This window comes from Piliocolobus tephrosceles, chromosome 2 (genome assembly GCF_002776525.5).
Source record: "Piliocolobus tephrosceles isolate RC106 chromosome 2, ASM277652v3, whole genome shotgun sequence".
Classification (NCBI taxonomy): domain Eukaryota; kingdom Metazoa; phylum Chordata; class Mammalia; order Primates; family Cercopithecidae; genus Piliocolobus; species Piliocolobus tephrosceles.
The window spans coordinates 108,180,023-108,196,641 of NC_045435.1; the positions used below are offsets into that span (position 1 = coordinate 108,180,023).

Sequence of the window (16,619 nt, forward strand, 5' to 3'; positions counted from 1 at the left end):
CATACAATTATTACTCTTTTAGTTATTTTAAAATGTGCAATAAATTATTGTAAACTGCAGTCACCCTGTTGTGACTAGATCTTATTCATTATTCTAAATATTCCAAATACTAGATCGTATTCATTCTATGTAACTATATTTTGTATCCATTAACCATCCTCATTCCATTTCCAACTCTCCTTCCAGCCTCTGGTAACCATCCTTCTACTCTGTATCTCCATGAATTCAATTGTTTTAACTTTTAGCTTCCACAAATGGGTGAGACCATGCAAACTTTTTTTTTTTCTGTGCCTGACTTATTTCACTTAATGTAATGACCTCCAGGTCTATCTATGTTGGAATAAATGACAGGATCTATTTTTTTTTATGGCTGAATAGTACTTCATTGTGTATATGTGCCACATTTTCTTTATGTATTCATCTGTTGATGGATCCTTAGGTTGCTTCCAAATCTTGGCTATTGTGAATAGTGCTGCAACAAACATAGTAGTACAGGTATCTCTTTGATATACTGAATTGCATTCTTTTGGGTTTATCTAGCAGTGGATTTGCTGGATTATATGGTAGTTCTATTTTTATTTTTTTGAGGAACCTCCAAACTGTTCTTCATAGTGGTTGTACTAATTTACATTCCCACCAACAGTGTACAAGGGTTCCCTTTTCTCTACATCCTCATTAGCATTTGTTATTCCCTGTCTTTTGGATAAAAGCCATTTTAACTTGGGGTGAGATGATATCTCACTGTAGTTTTAATTTGCATTTCTTTGATGACCAGTGATGATGAGCACCTTTTCATATACTTGTTTGCCATTTGTATGTCTTCTATTAAGAAATGTCTATTCAGAACTTCTGCCTATTCTTTAATCAGATTATTAGATTTTTTTCCTGTAGATTTGTTTGAACTCCTTATATATTGTGGTTACTAATCCCTTGTCAGATGGATAGATTGCAGATATTTTCTCCCATTCTGTGGGTTGTCTCCTCACTTTGTTGATTCTTTTCTTTGCTATGCAGAAGCTTTTTACCTTGATGTGATCTCATTGGTTGATTTTTGCTTTGTTTTCCTGTGTTTTGGGGGTATTGTTCAAGAAATCTTTGCCCAGACCAATATCCTTGAGAGCTTCCTCAATGTTTTCTTACAGTGGTTTCATGGTTTGAGATCTTAGATTTAAGTTTTTAATCCATTTTTATTTGTTTTTTGCACATGGCAAGAGATGGAGTCTGGTTTCATTCTTCAGCATATAGATACTTAGTTTTCCCAGCACCATTTATTAAGAAGACTATCTTTTCCCCCAATGTATGTTCTTGCTACCTTTGTTGGAAATGAGTTTAATGTAGATGTGTAGATTTATTTCTGGGTTCTCTATTTTGTCTCATTGGTCTGTTTGTCTCTTTTTCTTCCAGTGCCATGCTGTTTTGGTTACTGTAGCTGTATAGCATAATTTGATGTCAGATAATATGATTCCTCCTGTTGTGCTCTTTTTTGTCAGTATGACTTTGGCTACTTTGGGTCTTTTGTGGTTCCATATAAATCATGGGATCATTTTTCTATTTCTGTGAAGAATGCCATTGGTATTTTGATAGGGATTGCATTGAATCTATAGATTGCTTTGGGTAGTATGGACATTTTAACAATATTGATTCTCCCGATCCATGACTATGGAATATCTTCTCATTTTTTGTGAACTCTTCAATATTTTGCATCATTGTTTTATAGTTTTCATTGTAGAGTTCTTTCACCTCTTTGGTTAAGTTTATTTCCAGATATTTTATTTTATTTGTAGTTATTGTAAGTGGAATTACTTTCTTAATTTCTTTTTCAGATTGCTTGCTGTTGGCATATAGAAATTCCACTATTTTTGTGTGTTGATTTTTGTATCCTGCAACTTTACTGAATTTGTTTATCAGTTGTAATAGGTTTTTGGGGAAGTCTTTAGGGTTTTTATAAGATTATGTAGTCTTTGAACAAGGATAATTTGACTTCTTCCTTTCCAATTTGGATGTCTTTTATTTCTCTCCCTTATCTGATTGCTCTAGCTAGGGCTTCCAGTACTATGTTGAATAACAGTAGTAAAAGTAGGCATCCTTGGTGTGTCCCAGATCTCAGAGAAAAGGCTTTCACTTTTTTCCCATTCAGTATGATACCAGCTATGGGTATGTCATATATGGCCTTTCTTGTGTTGAGATATGTTCCTTCTATGCCTAGTTTTTTGAGAGTTTTTTAATCATCAAGGGATATTGTATTTTATTAAGTGCTTTCTTTTTGAGTCAGTGACCAACATCACATTGTTTATTTTAATTTCTTTTTGTTTTTTCTTTTTTAATTTTAATTTTTAAGTTACGGGGTACAAGTGCAGGATGTGCAGGTTTGTTACATAGGTAAACATGTGCCATGATGGTTAGCTGCACCTATCAACCCACCACCTAGTAATTAAGCCCAGCATGTATTATCTATTTTTCCTAATGCTCTCCCTCCCCTCCCCTCACTCCCTGACAGACCCCAGTGTGTGTAGTTCCCCTCCCTGTGTCTATGTGTTCCCATTGTTCAGCTCTCACTTATAAGTGAGAACATGTGATGTTTGGTTTTCTGTTACCACATTAGTTTGTTTAGGATAATGACATCCAGCTCCATCTATGTCCCTGCAAGGAACATGATCTTGTTACTTTTTATGGATGCATAGTATTCCATGGTGTATATGTACCACATTTTCTTTGTCCAGTCTATCATTGATGGGCATTTGGGTTGATTCCATGTCTTTGCTATTGTGAATAGTGCTACAATGAGCCTACCAAACAAACAACAACAACCAACAACAACAAAAAAACAAAAACCCAAAAAACCGAGGACCAGATGGATTTACAGCTGAATTCTACCAGAAGTACAAAGCTGATACACTTTCTTCTGAAACTATTCCAAAAAATTGAAAAGGAGAGACTTCTCCCTAACACATTCTATAAGGCCAGCATCATCCTCATACCAAAACCTGATAGAGATACAACAAAAAAAGAAAACCTATATCCCAATATCACTGATGAACATGCCTGCAAAAATTCTCAATAAAATACTAGCAAACCGAATACAGCAGCATATCAGAAAGCTTATCCACCACAATTAAGTTGGCTTCAACCTCGGGATACAAGGCTGGTGTAACATACACAAATCAATAAACGTAATTCATCACATAAACGGATCTAAAAAAAAAAAAACACATAATTATCTCAATAGATGCAGAAAAGGCCTTTGATAAAATTCCACATCCCTTCATGTTAAAAACTCTTAATAAACTAAGTATTGAAGGAACATATCTTAAAATAATAAAAGCCGTTTATGACAAACTCACAGCCAATATCATACTAAATGGGCAAAGGTGGAAGCATTCCCCTTGAAAACCAGCACAAGACAAGGATGCCCTCTCTCATCACTCCTATTCAACATAGTATGGAAATTCTGGCCAGGGCAATCAGGCAAGAGAAAGAAATAAACCATATTCAAATAGAAAGAGAGGAAGTCAAATTGTCTTTGTTTGCACATGACATGATCCTATATCTAGAAAACCCCATCATCTCAGGCCAAAAGTTTCTTAAGCTGATAAGCAACTTCAGCAAGGTCTCAATATAAAAAATCAATGTGCAAAAGTCACAAGCATTCCTGTACACCAACAACAGGCAAGCAGGGAGCCAAATCATAAATGAACTCACATTCACGCTTGCTATAAACTGAATAAAATACCTAGGAATACAGCTAAGAAGGGAAGTGAAGGACCTCTTCAAGGAGAACTACAAACCACTGCCCAAGGAAATCACAGAGGACACAAACAAATGGAAAAATATTCCATGCTCATGGACAGGAAGAATCAGTATTGTGAAAATGGCCATACTGCCCGAAGTAATTTATAGATTCAATGCTATTCCTATTAAACTACCATTGACATTCTTCAGAGAGTTAAATGCTTTTTCAACATCAATTGAAATGATCATATGGTTTTTGTCCTTCATTTTGTTTATATGATGTATCAGATTGATTGATTTGCATATGTTGAACCATCCATGCATCTCTGGGATAAATCTCACTTGGTCATGATGAATTATCTTTTTAATGTGTTGTTGAGTTTGATTTGTTATTTTGTTGAGGATTTTTGCATCGATATTCATCAGGGATATTGGTCTGTCATTTTCTTTTTTTGATGTCTTTGGTTTTTGTATCTGGGTAATAATGGTCTAACAGAAAGAGTTGGGAAGTGTTATGTACTGTTCTATTTTTTTTGAATAGTTTGAGTAGGATTGGTATTAGTTGTTCTTTAAGTGTTTGGTAAAATTCAGCAATGAATCCATTGGGTCCTGGGCTTTTCTTTGCAGGAACTTTTTACTAGGGCTTTGATCTCATTACTTATTGTTGGTCTACTCAGGTTTTGAGTCCCTTTCTGGTTCAATTTTAGTGGATTGTATGTGTCTAGGAATTTATCTATTTCTTCTAAGTTTTCCAATTTATTGCCATATAGTTGCTCATAGTATGAGCTCTAATGCTCTAATGATCCTTTGAACTTCTGTAGTATCAGGTGTACTGCCTCCTTTTTCTTCTCTGGTTTTATTTATTTGAGTCTTGTTTCCTTAGTCTGGCTAATGGTTTTTCAACTTTATCTTTTCAAAAAACCAACTTTTTGTTTCATTGATCTTTTGTGTTATTTTCCTTCATTTCAGTTTCTTTATTTCTGCTCTAATCTTTGTTATGTCTTTTCTTTGACTAAGTATGGATTTGGTTTGCTTCTGCTTTTTTAATTCTTTGAGGTGCATCATTAGGTTGTTTATTTGAAGTTTTTCTACTTTTTTGATGTAGGTGTCTACTGCTATAAACTTTCCTCTTACTACTGCTTTCACCGTATCCCATAGGTTTGGGTATATTGTATTTCTATTTTTATTTCAATAAAATTTTTCATTTTCTTCTTAATTTACTCATTGACCCTCTGGTCATTCAGGAGCATATTGTTTAATTTCCATACATTTGTATAGTTTCTGAAATTCCTCTTGATATTGATTTCTAGTTTTATTCCATTGTGGTCAGAAAAGATATTTGATATTATTTCAATTTTTTTTGAATATTTAAAGACTTATTTGTGGCATAACATATGGTTTATCATTGAGAATGATCTATGTGCCAAGGAGAAAGATGTGCATTCTGCAGCCACTGGAAGAAATGTTCTGTAAATATCTATTACTTCAATTTATGCGATAGTGCAGATTAAATCCAATATTTCTTTGCTGATTTCTGTCTGGATGATCTGTCCAATACTGAAAGTGGGGTGTTGAAGCTATTATTGTCTTGGGATTTATCTCTTGCTTTAGCTCTAATAATATTTGCTTTTTGTTATCTAGAGGCTCCAGTGTTGTGTGCATATATATTTATAAGTATTATATCCTCTTGCTGAATTAACCCCTTTATCATTACATAATGACCTTCTTTGTCTCTTTTTATACATTTTCTTCTCTTTCCAAGTTTTGTAAGATGGTTTATTTTTCATTTTCATTTACATTATAATGTAAGATAGTATCTTCCTTGCTTGGCTTTACAAGCCTAAGAGTGGTAATATTAGTGGCAGGAACACCCATGATGACATTTCCAGAGCTCTGTCCAGCTGTTTATCATCAGCAAACTGTGTTTCATACACCCAGGACAGCGATACACATAATTCAAGTACAAATATTAGATTTAATCTCAACTTTATTTCAGTCTGAGATTAGTGCATTAAAAGAATCTATAATGAGGTTTAATATAGAGTCTTGTCATACACATAATCTGTTTTTATTTAGTATATTATATTTTATGTTGTTTAATCAGCACATAGTTTTTATGTGCATGAGTTTTCTATTGTAACTTACAACAAATCACTGCACTCTTAGGCTACAATTCTGGAAGTCAGAGGTCCAAAATCTGCCTCCCTAACTGGGCTAATGTCAAGGTGCTGGCAGGAGCGGGACTGAGGTTCCTGTTCCCAGCCCCTAGAGGTCACCACATTCCTCGGCCTCCTACTCCAAGGCCGGCAAGGCCAGATACCAGAAGAAGCCTGAAGAGGGACCTCAGGCTCTAATGTCTTCAGCTTCTTCTGGTATTGCTGCGACTCAGCCAGGAAAAGCTCTTAAACTTCAAGGACCCATGTGATTACCCTAGGCCAGCCCAGATAATCCTGGTTAATCTCCCATGTGAGGTCACATACCCATAGCTTCCAGGGTCGTGACATAGGCACTTGGGGACCATTATCTTGTTTACCTCACCATGTTTACAGAGTCTTTGACATTCTCAATAATAAAAAGTTTAAAAGTGATAGTTACAAAAATATAAAAACTCAAAGGATGCCCCCTGCCCCAGCTGCATCACCTGTCAGCCCATAGCCAGTGCCATTCCACTCACACCTGTCTGCTTTCTGGGTATTGTTTAGCAAATCACATTGCATAGACTTTCTCAGTACATTTCTATGGAAGGGTCCTTATAAAAACAAACAAAACAAACCATAATGCCATTATCTTACCTAAAAATTTAATGGGAATTTTTTTAACATCAAATATGGAATCAGTTCAGATTTCCCTGATTGTCGCAGAAATCTTTAATTCAGAGTCCCCTCCATCCCCCACAGTGACTTGTCATTTCGCAAATGCTTTTTACATCCTAGGTGCTGTGGATTCCAGTATCTCCCACAATGGCCAGGCATGACTTGCCATAAAGGATGATGGATGCAAGCAAATGTGGCCTCATTTGTCCCCCTGGCCTTGTCCTTACCACACTCCAACTATACTGTCTATGGCCAGGGGGCTCTTCACAGAGCTCTGGTGATGACTTAAGACCCTCCCACCTGTGACTACCAGCCCTCCTTTCCAGCAGGACAGAGGGTTTTGAATACATCATGTTATTCCTTGCTTCAGACCTGGAAGCAGTCACTTCTCCATGAAGGCTGAGTCCTCTTAGTGCTCACTGCTCCTGGGCTGGTTATAATGATCATTTTGTCTAATCTTGATTCTGTCATCCTATGCACTGGCTATACCTGTGGAATGGTATTTCCTCATTCCAGACTTGGATGGATCTGCCTTGCAGGTCTAACAGTTCCACAGTAACAAAGAGAGGGACCAGCAGCAACCCCTGCAGCCCTCCTTCCACTTGGTGTAATCCTTCGCCTGATAAAACACAACCAGACCTACATGTCTCATGGATACAAGCCTTTTTTTAGATGGTGCTTGTTGTGAATACTATGAGAGGCTGTTCGGGTGTTGATCCAAGGTGAGAAAGCTGGGGGAAGATAGAGGAGACAGCTGGCCTTTGAGGTCCGGGAGGCAAAAACGTACTTCCTCAGCCCAGCACAATGAGACTTACTTACTAGCCCAGCACTATGAGACTAGTTAGGATAGGGGAACATGAAGCTACAGAATGACCCAGACATCAGGACAGGGCAGACATGTGAAGGGCCAAGGCAAGATGCCAACCTTGTCATGCCTGTTGGTGGTGGTGTTCTGCAAAGGCATATTACCGTCCAGGCCTTTGGTATTCACCTCTGTACCTGGGGCCAGTGGCTGCTTTGCAACCTTGTAATATCCCTGGTTAAATGTTTCATGTGGCACTGTCCAGCCTATGAAGTCCTTGGTGTTGATGTCCATTCACTCACATATGAGCCCTTTGATATTCTGGATATCCCTTCAGATGGCAGCTCAGTGCAGAAAGGCCTCTCCTTGTTCATTTCTCTTGTTCCCTTTATCTTTGTTTTTTGAGGCAGAGTTAGCTATTCCCTTCCAACACACTGTAGACTGGGAGGGGTGATTTGGTGTTTTGTCCTCTGGGCTGTTTTCAGACTCCTTGGCTGTCATCTGCATGAGAAGAGCCACCTGCTGGTGTTCAGAGATGAGGTAGCTGGCTTGGATCCCAGATAGCCCCATGCCAAATAGCAGGCTGGACTTCTGGACGACAGGTTCCTTCTTAATCCGCTTCTCAGAACCCTGCTTCTCTTTCTTCTTGGCTATAGGAACCTCCACCTCATGCCATGGTGCTTCAGGGAGTGTATCAGCCTTGCAGTCCCACAGCAGAGACTGGGCTAGAGGCATCTGTATCTGAGTCCTTCTACTCTCCATTGGCCCCCATGGTGAAGAGCAGCTTCTGCTTGGTGGCTTGTTCTCTCACTTCCTTCCCTCCAACACTCTAGTCCAGCTTTGAGGTCTTGGTTAGAGAAACTTTATCTTATCATTTTTTTTCCTAGTTTATTTATCTGCCATGTCATCACTGAGAGAAAATTCTTATCATGTTTTAGAACTTTTACCCTTGGGCATCATTCTGCTCCCCTCACTTGATATTCATTTGCAATGTCATTCCTTTGTCATCAACTGTCTGCAATTCCACAGCTGAAAGTGTTAGTGAGGAATGTCTATTAAATCCAGTGGAGGTGTGTCCCAGAGTAGGGCCGTATATATTCGATTCCATAGCTGAAAATTAGTATTGATGAAAGCTGACTATTAAATCTAATGATGGTATGTCTGAGAGCAGGATTGTGTACATTTAGGCTCCAAGGGCTGAGTGACTCCATGGTGGCTCAGCAGCAGAACATGGGCACTGTCGATGTAGCTTGTGGCTGTTTACTCGGCTGTGTGGCCTGAGAGAAAGGGCAGCAGTGGCAGTGCAGGCTCCAAGCACCAGCCAAGATGGGAGGGCTGGGTGGGAGCTAAGCCTGCCCATGGGTGTGCCCAGTGCTCAGACAGGTGCTGCAGCACCCAATGTAGGCACTACTGAGAGGGCGTCAGGCTGCAGGCTTGGCAGTGGCACTTCCCCAGCTGGATCTCTTAGTCCATCGCTAGTTTTGTCTTGAAATCTCTCTCATACCACATAAATATAGCTACTCCTGCTCTTTTTTGGTTTTCATTTGCATGGAATATATTTTTCTACTTCTTTATTTTTAGCCTATGGGTATACATAGGTGAAGTGTGTTCCTTGTAGGCAACAGACCATTTGGTCTTTTTTTTTTATCCATTCAGCCACTCTGTGTCTTTTGATTGAAGACTTTAGTTTATTTCCATCCAATGTTATTATTGACAAGTAAAGATATACTCTTGCGATTTTATTATGTGCTTTCTGGTTGTTTTGCAGTCTTCTCTTTCTTCCTTCTTTTCTTCCCATCTTCCTTTCTGTGAAGGTAATTTTTTTTCTAGTGGTATGTTTTACTTTCTTGCTTTTAATGTTTTTGCAAATGTGTTGTAGGTTTTTTGATTTGAGGTTACCATGAGGCTTGCAAACAACATCTTATAACCCATTATTTTAAGCTGATGACAGCACTGATTTCAAAAACGAACAAAAACAACAAGCAGACAAATAAGAGGAAAACTAATACAAATTTGACATTTTAACTCAATTCATCCCACTTTTAAACTTTTAGTCATTTCTATTTATTCCTTATTATACTATGTCTTGAAAAGATGTTGCAATTCTTATTTTTGATAGGTTTATCTTTTAGTCTTTCTACTCAAGATATGAGTACTTTATATACCACAATTACAATGTTATAATATTCTGAGTTTGTCTGTGTACTTGCTGTTTTCAGTAGATTTTGTACCTTCAGATGATTTTTCTTGCTTTACATCCTTTTCTTTCAGGCTGAAGAACTGCATTTCTCATAGGACAGGTCTGGTATTGATGAAATCCCTCAGCTTTTCTTTGTATGGGAAAATATTTTCTCCTTCATGTTTGAAAGATATTTTTGCTGGGTACACTATTTTACAATGAAAGTTTTTTTTTTTTTCTTTTCTTTTAGCCCTTTAAATATGTCACGCCACCTTCTCCTGGCCTGAGAGGTTTCCACTGAGATGTCTGCTGCCAGACATACTGGAACTTGTTTGTATGTTATTTAATTCTTTTCTCTTGCTTCTTTTAATATCCTTTCTTTATTCCTGAACTTTGGGAGTTTGATTGGTAAATGCTTTGAGGTAGTCTTCTTTTGGTTAAATCTGTTTGGTGTTCTGTAACTGTCCTGTATTTGAATATTTGATATCTTTCTCTAGGTTTGAGATTTTCTCATTATTATCCCTTTGAATACCCTTTCTACTGTATCTCTTTCTCTGCCACTTTAAGGCCAATAACTCTTAGATTTGCCCTTTTGAGGCTATTTTCCAGATCCTGTCAGTGTGCTTCATTGTTTTTTATTCTTTCTTCTTTTGTCTCTTCTGACTGTTTTCAAATAGCCTGTTTCCAAGCTCACTAATGATTTCTTCTGCTTCATTAGTTCAGCTGTTGGAAGACTGATACATTCTTCAGTATGTCAGTTAAATTTTTCAACTCCAGAATTTCTACTTAATTTTTAAAAATTATTTCAATCTCTTTGTTAAATTTAACTGGTAGGATTTTTAATTCCTTCTCTGTGTTGTCTTGAATTCCACTGAGCTTCCTTAAAATAGCTATGTTGAATTTTCTGTCTGAAAGGTCACATGTGTCTGTCATTCTGGGATTGGCCACTTATGCCTTATTTAGTTCATTTTGTGGGGTCATGTTTTCCTGGATGATCTTGATGCTTGTGGATGTTCAGCAATGTCTGGGCATTGAAGAGTTAGCTATTTATCATAGTCTTTGCAGTCTGGGGTAGTTTGTATCTGTCCTTGGGAAGGCTTTCCAGGTATTCAAGACGTATGAAGTGTTGTGATCTAAATCTTTGGTCACTGCAGCTGTATCTGCATTATGGGGTACCTCAAGCCCAGTAACACTGTGGCTTTTACAGACTTGTAGAGCCTTGATTGTTTTGGTAAGATGCAGTAGAATTCCTTGGATTATCAGGCAGAGACTCTTCTTCTCTTCCTTTACTTTTCCCTGAACAAATGAAGTTTCTCTCTTTGTGCCAATTTGCCTGGGGCTGTTGGAGGGGTGACATAAGCACCTCTGTGGCCACCACCACTGGGACTGCACTGGGTTGGATCCAAAGTCGGCACAGCACTATTTCTTACCCAAGGTGCATGGTGACCACTGTCTGGCTACTGCTGATATTCATTCAAGGACAAAATCCCTTCAGGCAGCAGATAGTGAACCCAGCTAGGCCTGCATCTCTTTTCATGGCAGTGATCACCCCTCCAGCCAGGGTGAGTCCAGAAATGCCTTTCAGGAACCAAGATCTGGAACTGGGGACCCCAGAAGCCTGCTTGGTGCCCTACTCTACTGTGGCCAAGTTGGTACCCAAGCTGCAAGACAAAGTGCCCCTTAGGCTTCCCTCTCCTTTCCTCAACAGAAGAAGTCTCTCTCTATGGCCACCACAGCTGAGAATGTACTGGGTCACACTAAAAGCCAGCACGGCCCTGGGTCTCACTTAAGCCCCGTGATAAGTACTGCCTGGCAATCACTGATGTTTATTCAAGGCCCAAGGACTCTTCAGTCAGCAGGTGATAAATCCTACCCGGACTAGGTTCCTCCCTTCAAGGCAGTGGGTTCCCTTCTGACCCACAGTATATCTAGAAATGTCATCCATAAGCAAGGGCCTGGAATAGAGTCCTTAGGACTTTGCCTGGTGCCATATTCCACTGTGGTTGAGCTGGTATCCAAGTTTCAAGACAAAGTTCCCTTTACTCTCCCCTGGCCTCTCCTCAAGCAGAGGAAAGGAGTCTCTCCTGGAGCTACAGGCTGCACTGCCCTGGTCTGGGGGAGGGGTGACGCAAGTACTCCCTTAGTTGCCCCGGATGGTGTCTCACTAGGTTGTGTGCCCACCAAGGGCACTGGTTATGAGCCCAGCACAGCATCAGGACTTGCCCAGGAATTGCAGTCCTTGTGGCCTAGACTGCCTTTCAAGTTTATTTAGGACCCTGGAGCACTTTTTCCCACAGTGATGGGGCTAGCTGGAACTCAGGCTCTCACCACTGAGGTAGACAATTCCTCTCTGGCTAGGGCTTGTCTAAATGTTCCATCTGATGGTGCCAGCTGAGTTCTGCCTCCATGTTTTCCACTGTAACAGGGCAGCTGTGAATTTCAATGCAAAGTCCCACAATCGCTATGCTCTCTTCCAGGTACACAGATTCTGTGTCTGTGCGTGCAGCTTCTGCTGGGGGATGGAGGTGGCAATGTGGGCAATTCAAGACTGTTTTTCCTACCCTTTTCAATGTGTCTTTCCTTGCTATGATGTTAAAACCTGGTACTGTGATTGCTCACCTGATTTTTTCTCCTTATGAAGGCATTTTCTTGTGTGGATAGTCTTTCAATTTGGTGTTCCTATGGCTTAGCAGTGGTGGGGATCACTGGAGGGTTCTCTTTGGTTGTCTTGCAACCTGCTTTTCAGTAGCTGGGGCAACCATGTATGGACTCCTTTGACTGGCGATGGTGTGGTGGTCACTTGTGACCTCTGTCACGTGTTATGTAAAACAACTGTTGTTCATGTAATCATGACACATTGACATCTGTTTCAAGAGGACAGCAGCTTAAGTTAAATAATGGACCTGTCCTTTAGCCTGCTGTTGACCTGGTTCATTAAACTCAACAATGGGCTTTTATTCAGAGCTTTGGGTTTCTAATCTTCACTCTGTCACCGAGCAATAGTAAACTGTAGACAAAACACCCGCTATTCCTCTAATATCACCATCTGTGAAAATACGACTGTGGAGCTAATCTGTATTCTTTTAATCAATTCAGCATTCACTTCTTTATCCAACAAATATTTACTGAACTTGTAGTTAGGTGGCAGGCACCAAGTTGGGTGTTGGGAACATATTGATAAACATATCAGACAATGCCTCTACTCTTATAGAACTTTGGTCTAGAGGAGTAGACAAGCAGGTCAGGCAAGTGTGGATGGGTGTCTTTAATATAAGATTGCTATGCACATTCATAAATAATAAAATAAGTTTTGCATTGCATCACTTCTCTGGTCATCACAGCTGTCAGAAATGACCATCTCAGGGTTTAGTTGAAAGAACTTTTAAATTGGATTCAGAGTGCAATCCCAGCTCCATTATTTAGTAATTATATGACAGAAATACATTGTTAAATTCCCTGAGTTTCATTTTCCTCATCAAGAAAATTAGAGTAATAGCAGATGTCATACAGGATTTCTATGTGACAGTTATTTGAAATAATATATATGGTATTCAGTAGGTACTCAGTAAATGTTAGTTTCCTCCATTTGGGGGAAATAGCAGAATTTTTTTTCAAAATTTGGCCATACTGATACATAAAGCCCTTCTGTTTGATTTTTTTCCAAAGAACCCAAAAGCTCTCTGAAGAAGTGGAAAACACATTTTTCCATGATCTTAATTCGTTCACTATTTGATAATTTACCTTTAATGCGCTGTACAAGTGAATAATCACAACCGACATTCAGTTTGATTCCTTCCATGCTACACATTTAAAACCAGCTTAATTGTTAAACATTCACTCTATTGGGCATCACACGTACCCAACTGGTGTGAGGAAACCTGCTCATGACTCACGTGTTCCTCCTAGATCAGTATAAATGACAGATTTATGTTGAAACCACCCTTTCTTTCATGGTGAATGTAGTTTAACTCTTGCTTCTATCTCAATTAATAATCAAGGGATTTAAACTATAAGAAGAGCTCTTTATGGAGAATAATTAGAGATGACAACAATAGACATGAAGATGTGAGGTACTTCTCTAGACCTATGTACATAATGCATTTGTATGCATTACGTCATTTAATTCTGACAGTAACTATTATGAGAACTGTATTTACCCAAAGAGAAAACTGATATTCAGAAAACTAATTTTCTCAGGTCACATAGCTGTTCACTGGTGAAGATAAAATTTCAATCCAAGCCTGTACAACTTCAAAACCAATGTTCCCTCAACCAGTATATTTTTGCTAGGCAGATTAAGTACCAAAACCCCTATCAAAGAAATAATGGTTGTTAAGTGATGATGGCAACGTTCAGCTTATTCCTTCCATTAATTCTTCATGACACAAAATTTAGAGAGAGAGGGAAATTGAGGGATGATAGAAGACTGTGGCAGGCTGAGAAAAGGACAAGAGAATAAAATATAATGGTAAGAATATGGACAGATGGACCCAAACCTAGGCTTATGCTCCTTATTATCTGAGTGGTCTTGGATAATTTCTAATACTTTTTTACATTTGTCTTTTCTTCTGTAAAATTAGCATGATAATAATAGTATATACCTCATACAATTCTTGTGAAGATTGAGTTAACATATGTGGTATACTTTGTGATGTTACAATGCAATAATTTTATACCATATATGTGCATATGTAACAGTACCTACTATATGTAACATGAATATATATGAGTTAATACACATATATGTTAATACCTGAATATATATGATATATATATGTGAGTTAATGTGTGAAAAATGTCTGCAAGATGGGAAGCAGTAAGTATATGCTATTACCACTTAAGAATGAGTTACATATATATTTGATTTGAAAGATAAAATCGGTGTAAAGGTTCACACAGTTGAATGTATTTGGCAGATATTCATAGATGTGATGTTTAATTTTTTATGGAGAAAGGCATGAAGAAAAGAGTGAACCATGGGAAGAGCACTAGCTCTGCTCTTAACTCATCTGTAACTGGGGTCCTTTCGCCTCCTGGTCTCCTATTCCTTACATGTAACACGTGGGATTGAAAAAGATGAGTCTAAGGTTCCTTTCACCTGAAAAGTTTTCTTATGTTCTACTTTGGAAAGTTGCAATCAAGGTCTGTTCCTGCAACTTATTTGACTTATAATCTGTCTTTGGTTAAATGTAATTTCTATTTTACATTTTGTTTATTTCTTAAATGAATATTCAGTAATGCTCATGGCAAATCTAGTAAAGCTGAGGACCGAAAGATTAAGCATCAAATGGGAAGGCAAAATGAAAGCCCTCCATTGATCTTTGTTAATGATTTCTATAGGCTGTATTTCTATAGAGTTGGGCATCTTGGGCACAAACCTTCTTATGGTGTTAGGATCCAACCACGTTTTTGTAACTTGTTTCTTCCTCACCGTATTCCATTTCCCCATGGATCCCCATCTCAAATACAATGGATAAACTACTACTCATCCCAAGGGGGAGCTAATGATTAATTGTAGAAATTTTAAGTGTTATGGAAAATCGGTAAGGGAGGTATTTTGTGGCCAAGAAAATATGGTTCACTGGACCTATTCTATCCAACTGTGGTGGTTATTGGGTGAACTATAATTAAATTTGTCCACAGCCACTCTAAACTCATCATATGTGTAAAATTCTATTCCTGAAGGAAACCAGCATACTGAACTCAGTGTTCTCAGCCTGAAACTGAGTCATTCAGCCCTTTCTTTTTGCCAATAGGACAAAACTTCCTTTGATTTATTCATGTCTTTTATTGCTTAGTGCAATTGTGGTAAGAAACTCTGGAGATAGAGATGACTGAGTTTGAATTCCATTTCTGTTCTTTTGCTACCAGTATTACATTGGGCGCAAGCCAATTAACTTTTTTAAGTCTTAATACTCTTGTGTCTAAAATGAGACTGTTAATGCAACCTTTAAAATTTCTTGTGAAGATTAATTAAAATAATAGGCCTGACATTATTAGTAGCTATTTATTTACACATAGCTGTTGATTTATATGTATACAAATGAATATGCTTTTTTGTATATCCTAATATCCCTAACATGCCAATGTTTTAAATTTATATGTGCATATACTTTAAAAGAGAAAATTCTATAAACCATAGTGTGCAGTTGAATAAATTTTTACAAACCAAACACACATGTAAAACCAGCATCCAAGTCAAGAAACAGAATTGTAGCAGACTCACAGAACCCCTTTTTATTCATCTTCCATTCTCTACTTACTTTCCAGGGATAACCACTATTCTGCTTTTTAAATATTATATATTCATTTCATAAGTTTTTAAATTTTACAAAATTTGAATCAGTCAATATGTAGTTTTTCTATCTTATAATGTTATTTGTAATGTTATATTTGAAATATTATGTTTGTAGTTTTATATTTTTAGTATTCCTCAATGTCATTCTGTATGGCAATTACCAATTATTGTTATTACTGTATAATATTTCATCATGTAAATTCATAGGATGTAGAATATGTGTATTTTAAATTGTATTATTAGAAACTGCCAAAAAGTTCTCCTATGTGATTGTCAAATTTATATTATAACTTATTGAGCACAATAGTTAACAGTTACTCTAAATCTTTCAAAAAATTAGCATTGACTAAATTTTCATTCTAGTTATTTTAGTGAGTGTATGATGGTATCTTATTGAACATTTTCATTTCTTTGATTAATAATGATGTTTATTATCTCTTTAGATGTTTATTAGATTTTTTAAAAATATTTTTTCACCTTTAATTCTTTTTTTTTAATACTTTTGGCCATATTTCTGCCTGATTCTTAGCATGCTAAATTAAGAGCATTAGCCTGACTGAAGGGATTTGAGACATAATTCAGAGAAATCATTTAATATTAGCATTTGTCAGAGATATTCTGGGCCAGATGCCAACATTAAGAGTGGATACTTTTTGGTTTTCTTGAATAGTTTTTTTTTTAAGGCTTCAGGTAAAAGTCCACTTAGAAGCAAATGGATCCAACAGTAAAAGCAGACTTTTACAATGCAAAAGACATTAAGCAGATAAAGGAAAATGTATTTTAAATTCTAAATCCTAG

At 37.6% G+C, this 16,619-nt stretch overlaps 1 protein-coding gene across 3 annotated transcripts in view; it reads right to left on the bottom strand.

Moving 5' to 3' along the window:
* KCNMB2 (potassium calcium-activated channel subfamily M regulatory beta subunit 2) overlaps window positions 1-16,619 on the bottom strand; it is a 311,021-nt gene that overhangs the window by 49,151 nt on the left and 245,251 nt on the right. Inside the window, exon 2 of one of the 3 annotated variants that reach the window (XM_023184815.3) lies at window positions 6,406-6,478. The exons of the other annotated variants lie outside the window; for them this stretch is intronic. Within the exon in view, the coding sequence (XP_023040583.1) occupies window positions 6,406-6,446 (41 nt within the window). The 5' untranslated portion in view covers window positions 6,447-6,478. The remainder of the gene's footprint in view (window positions 1-6,405; window positions 6,479-16,619) is intronic. 3 annotated transcript variants of the gene reach the window in all.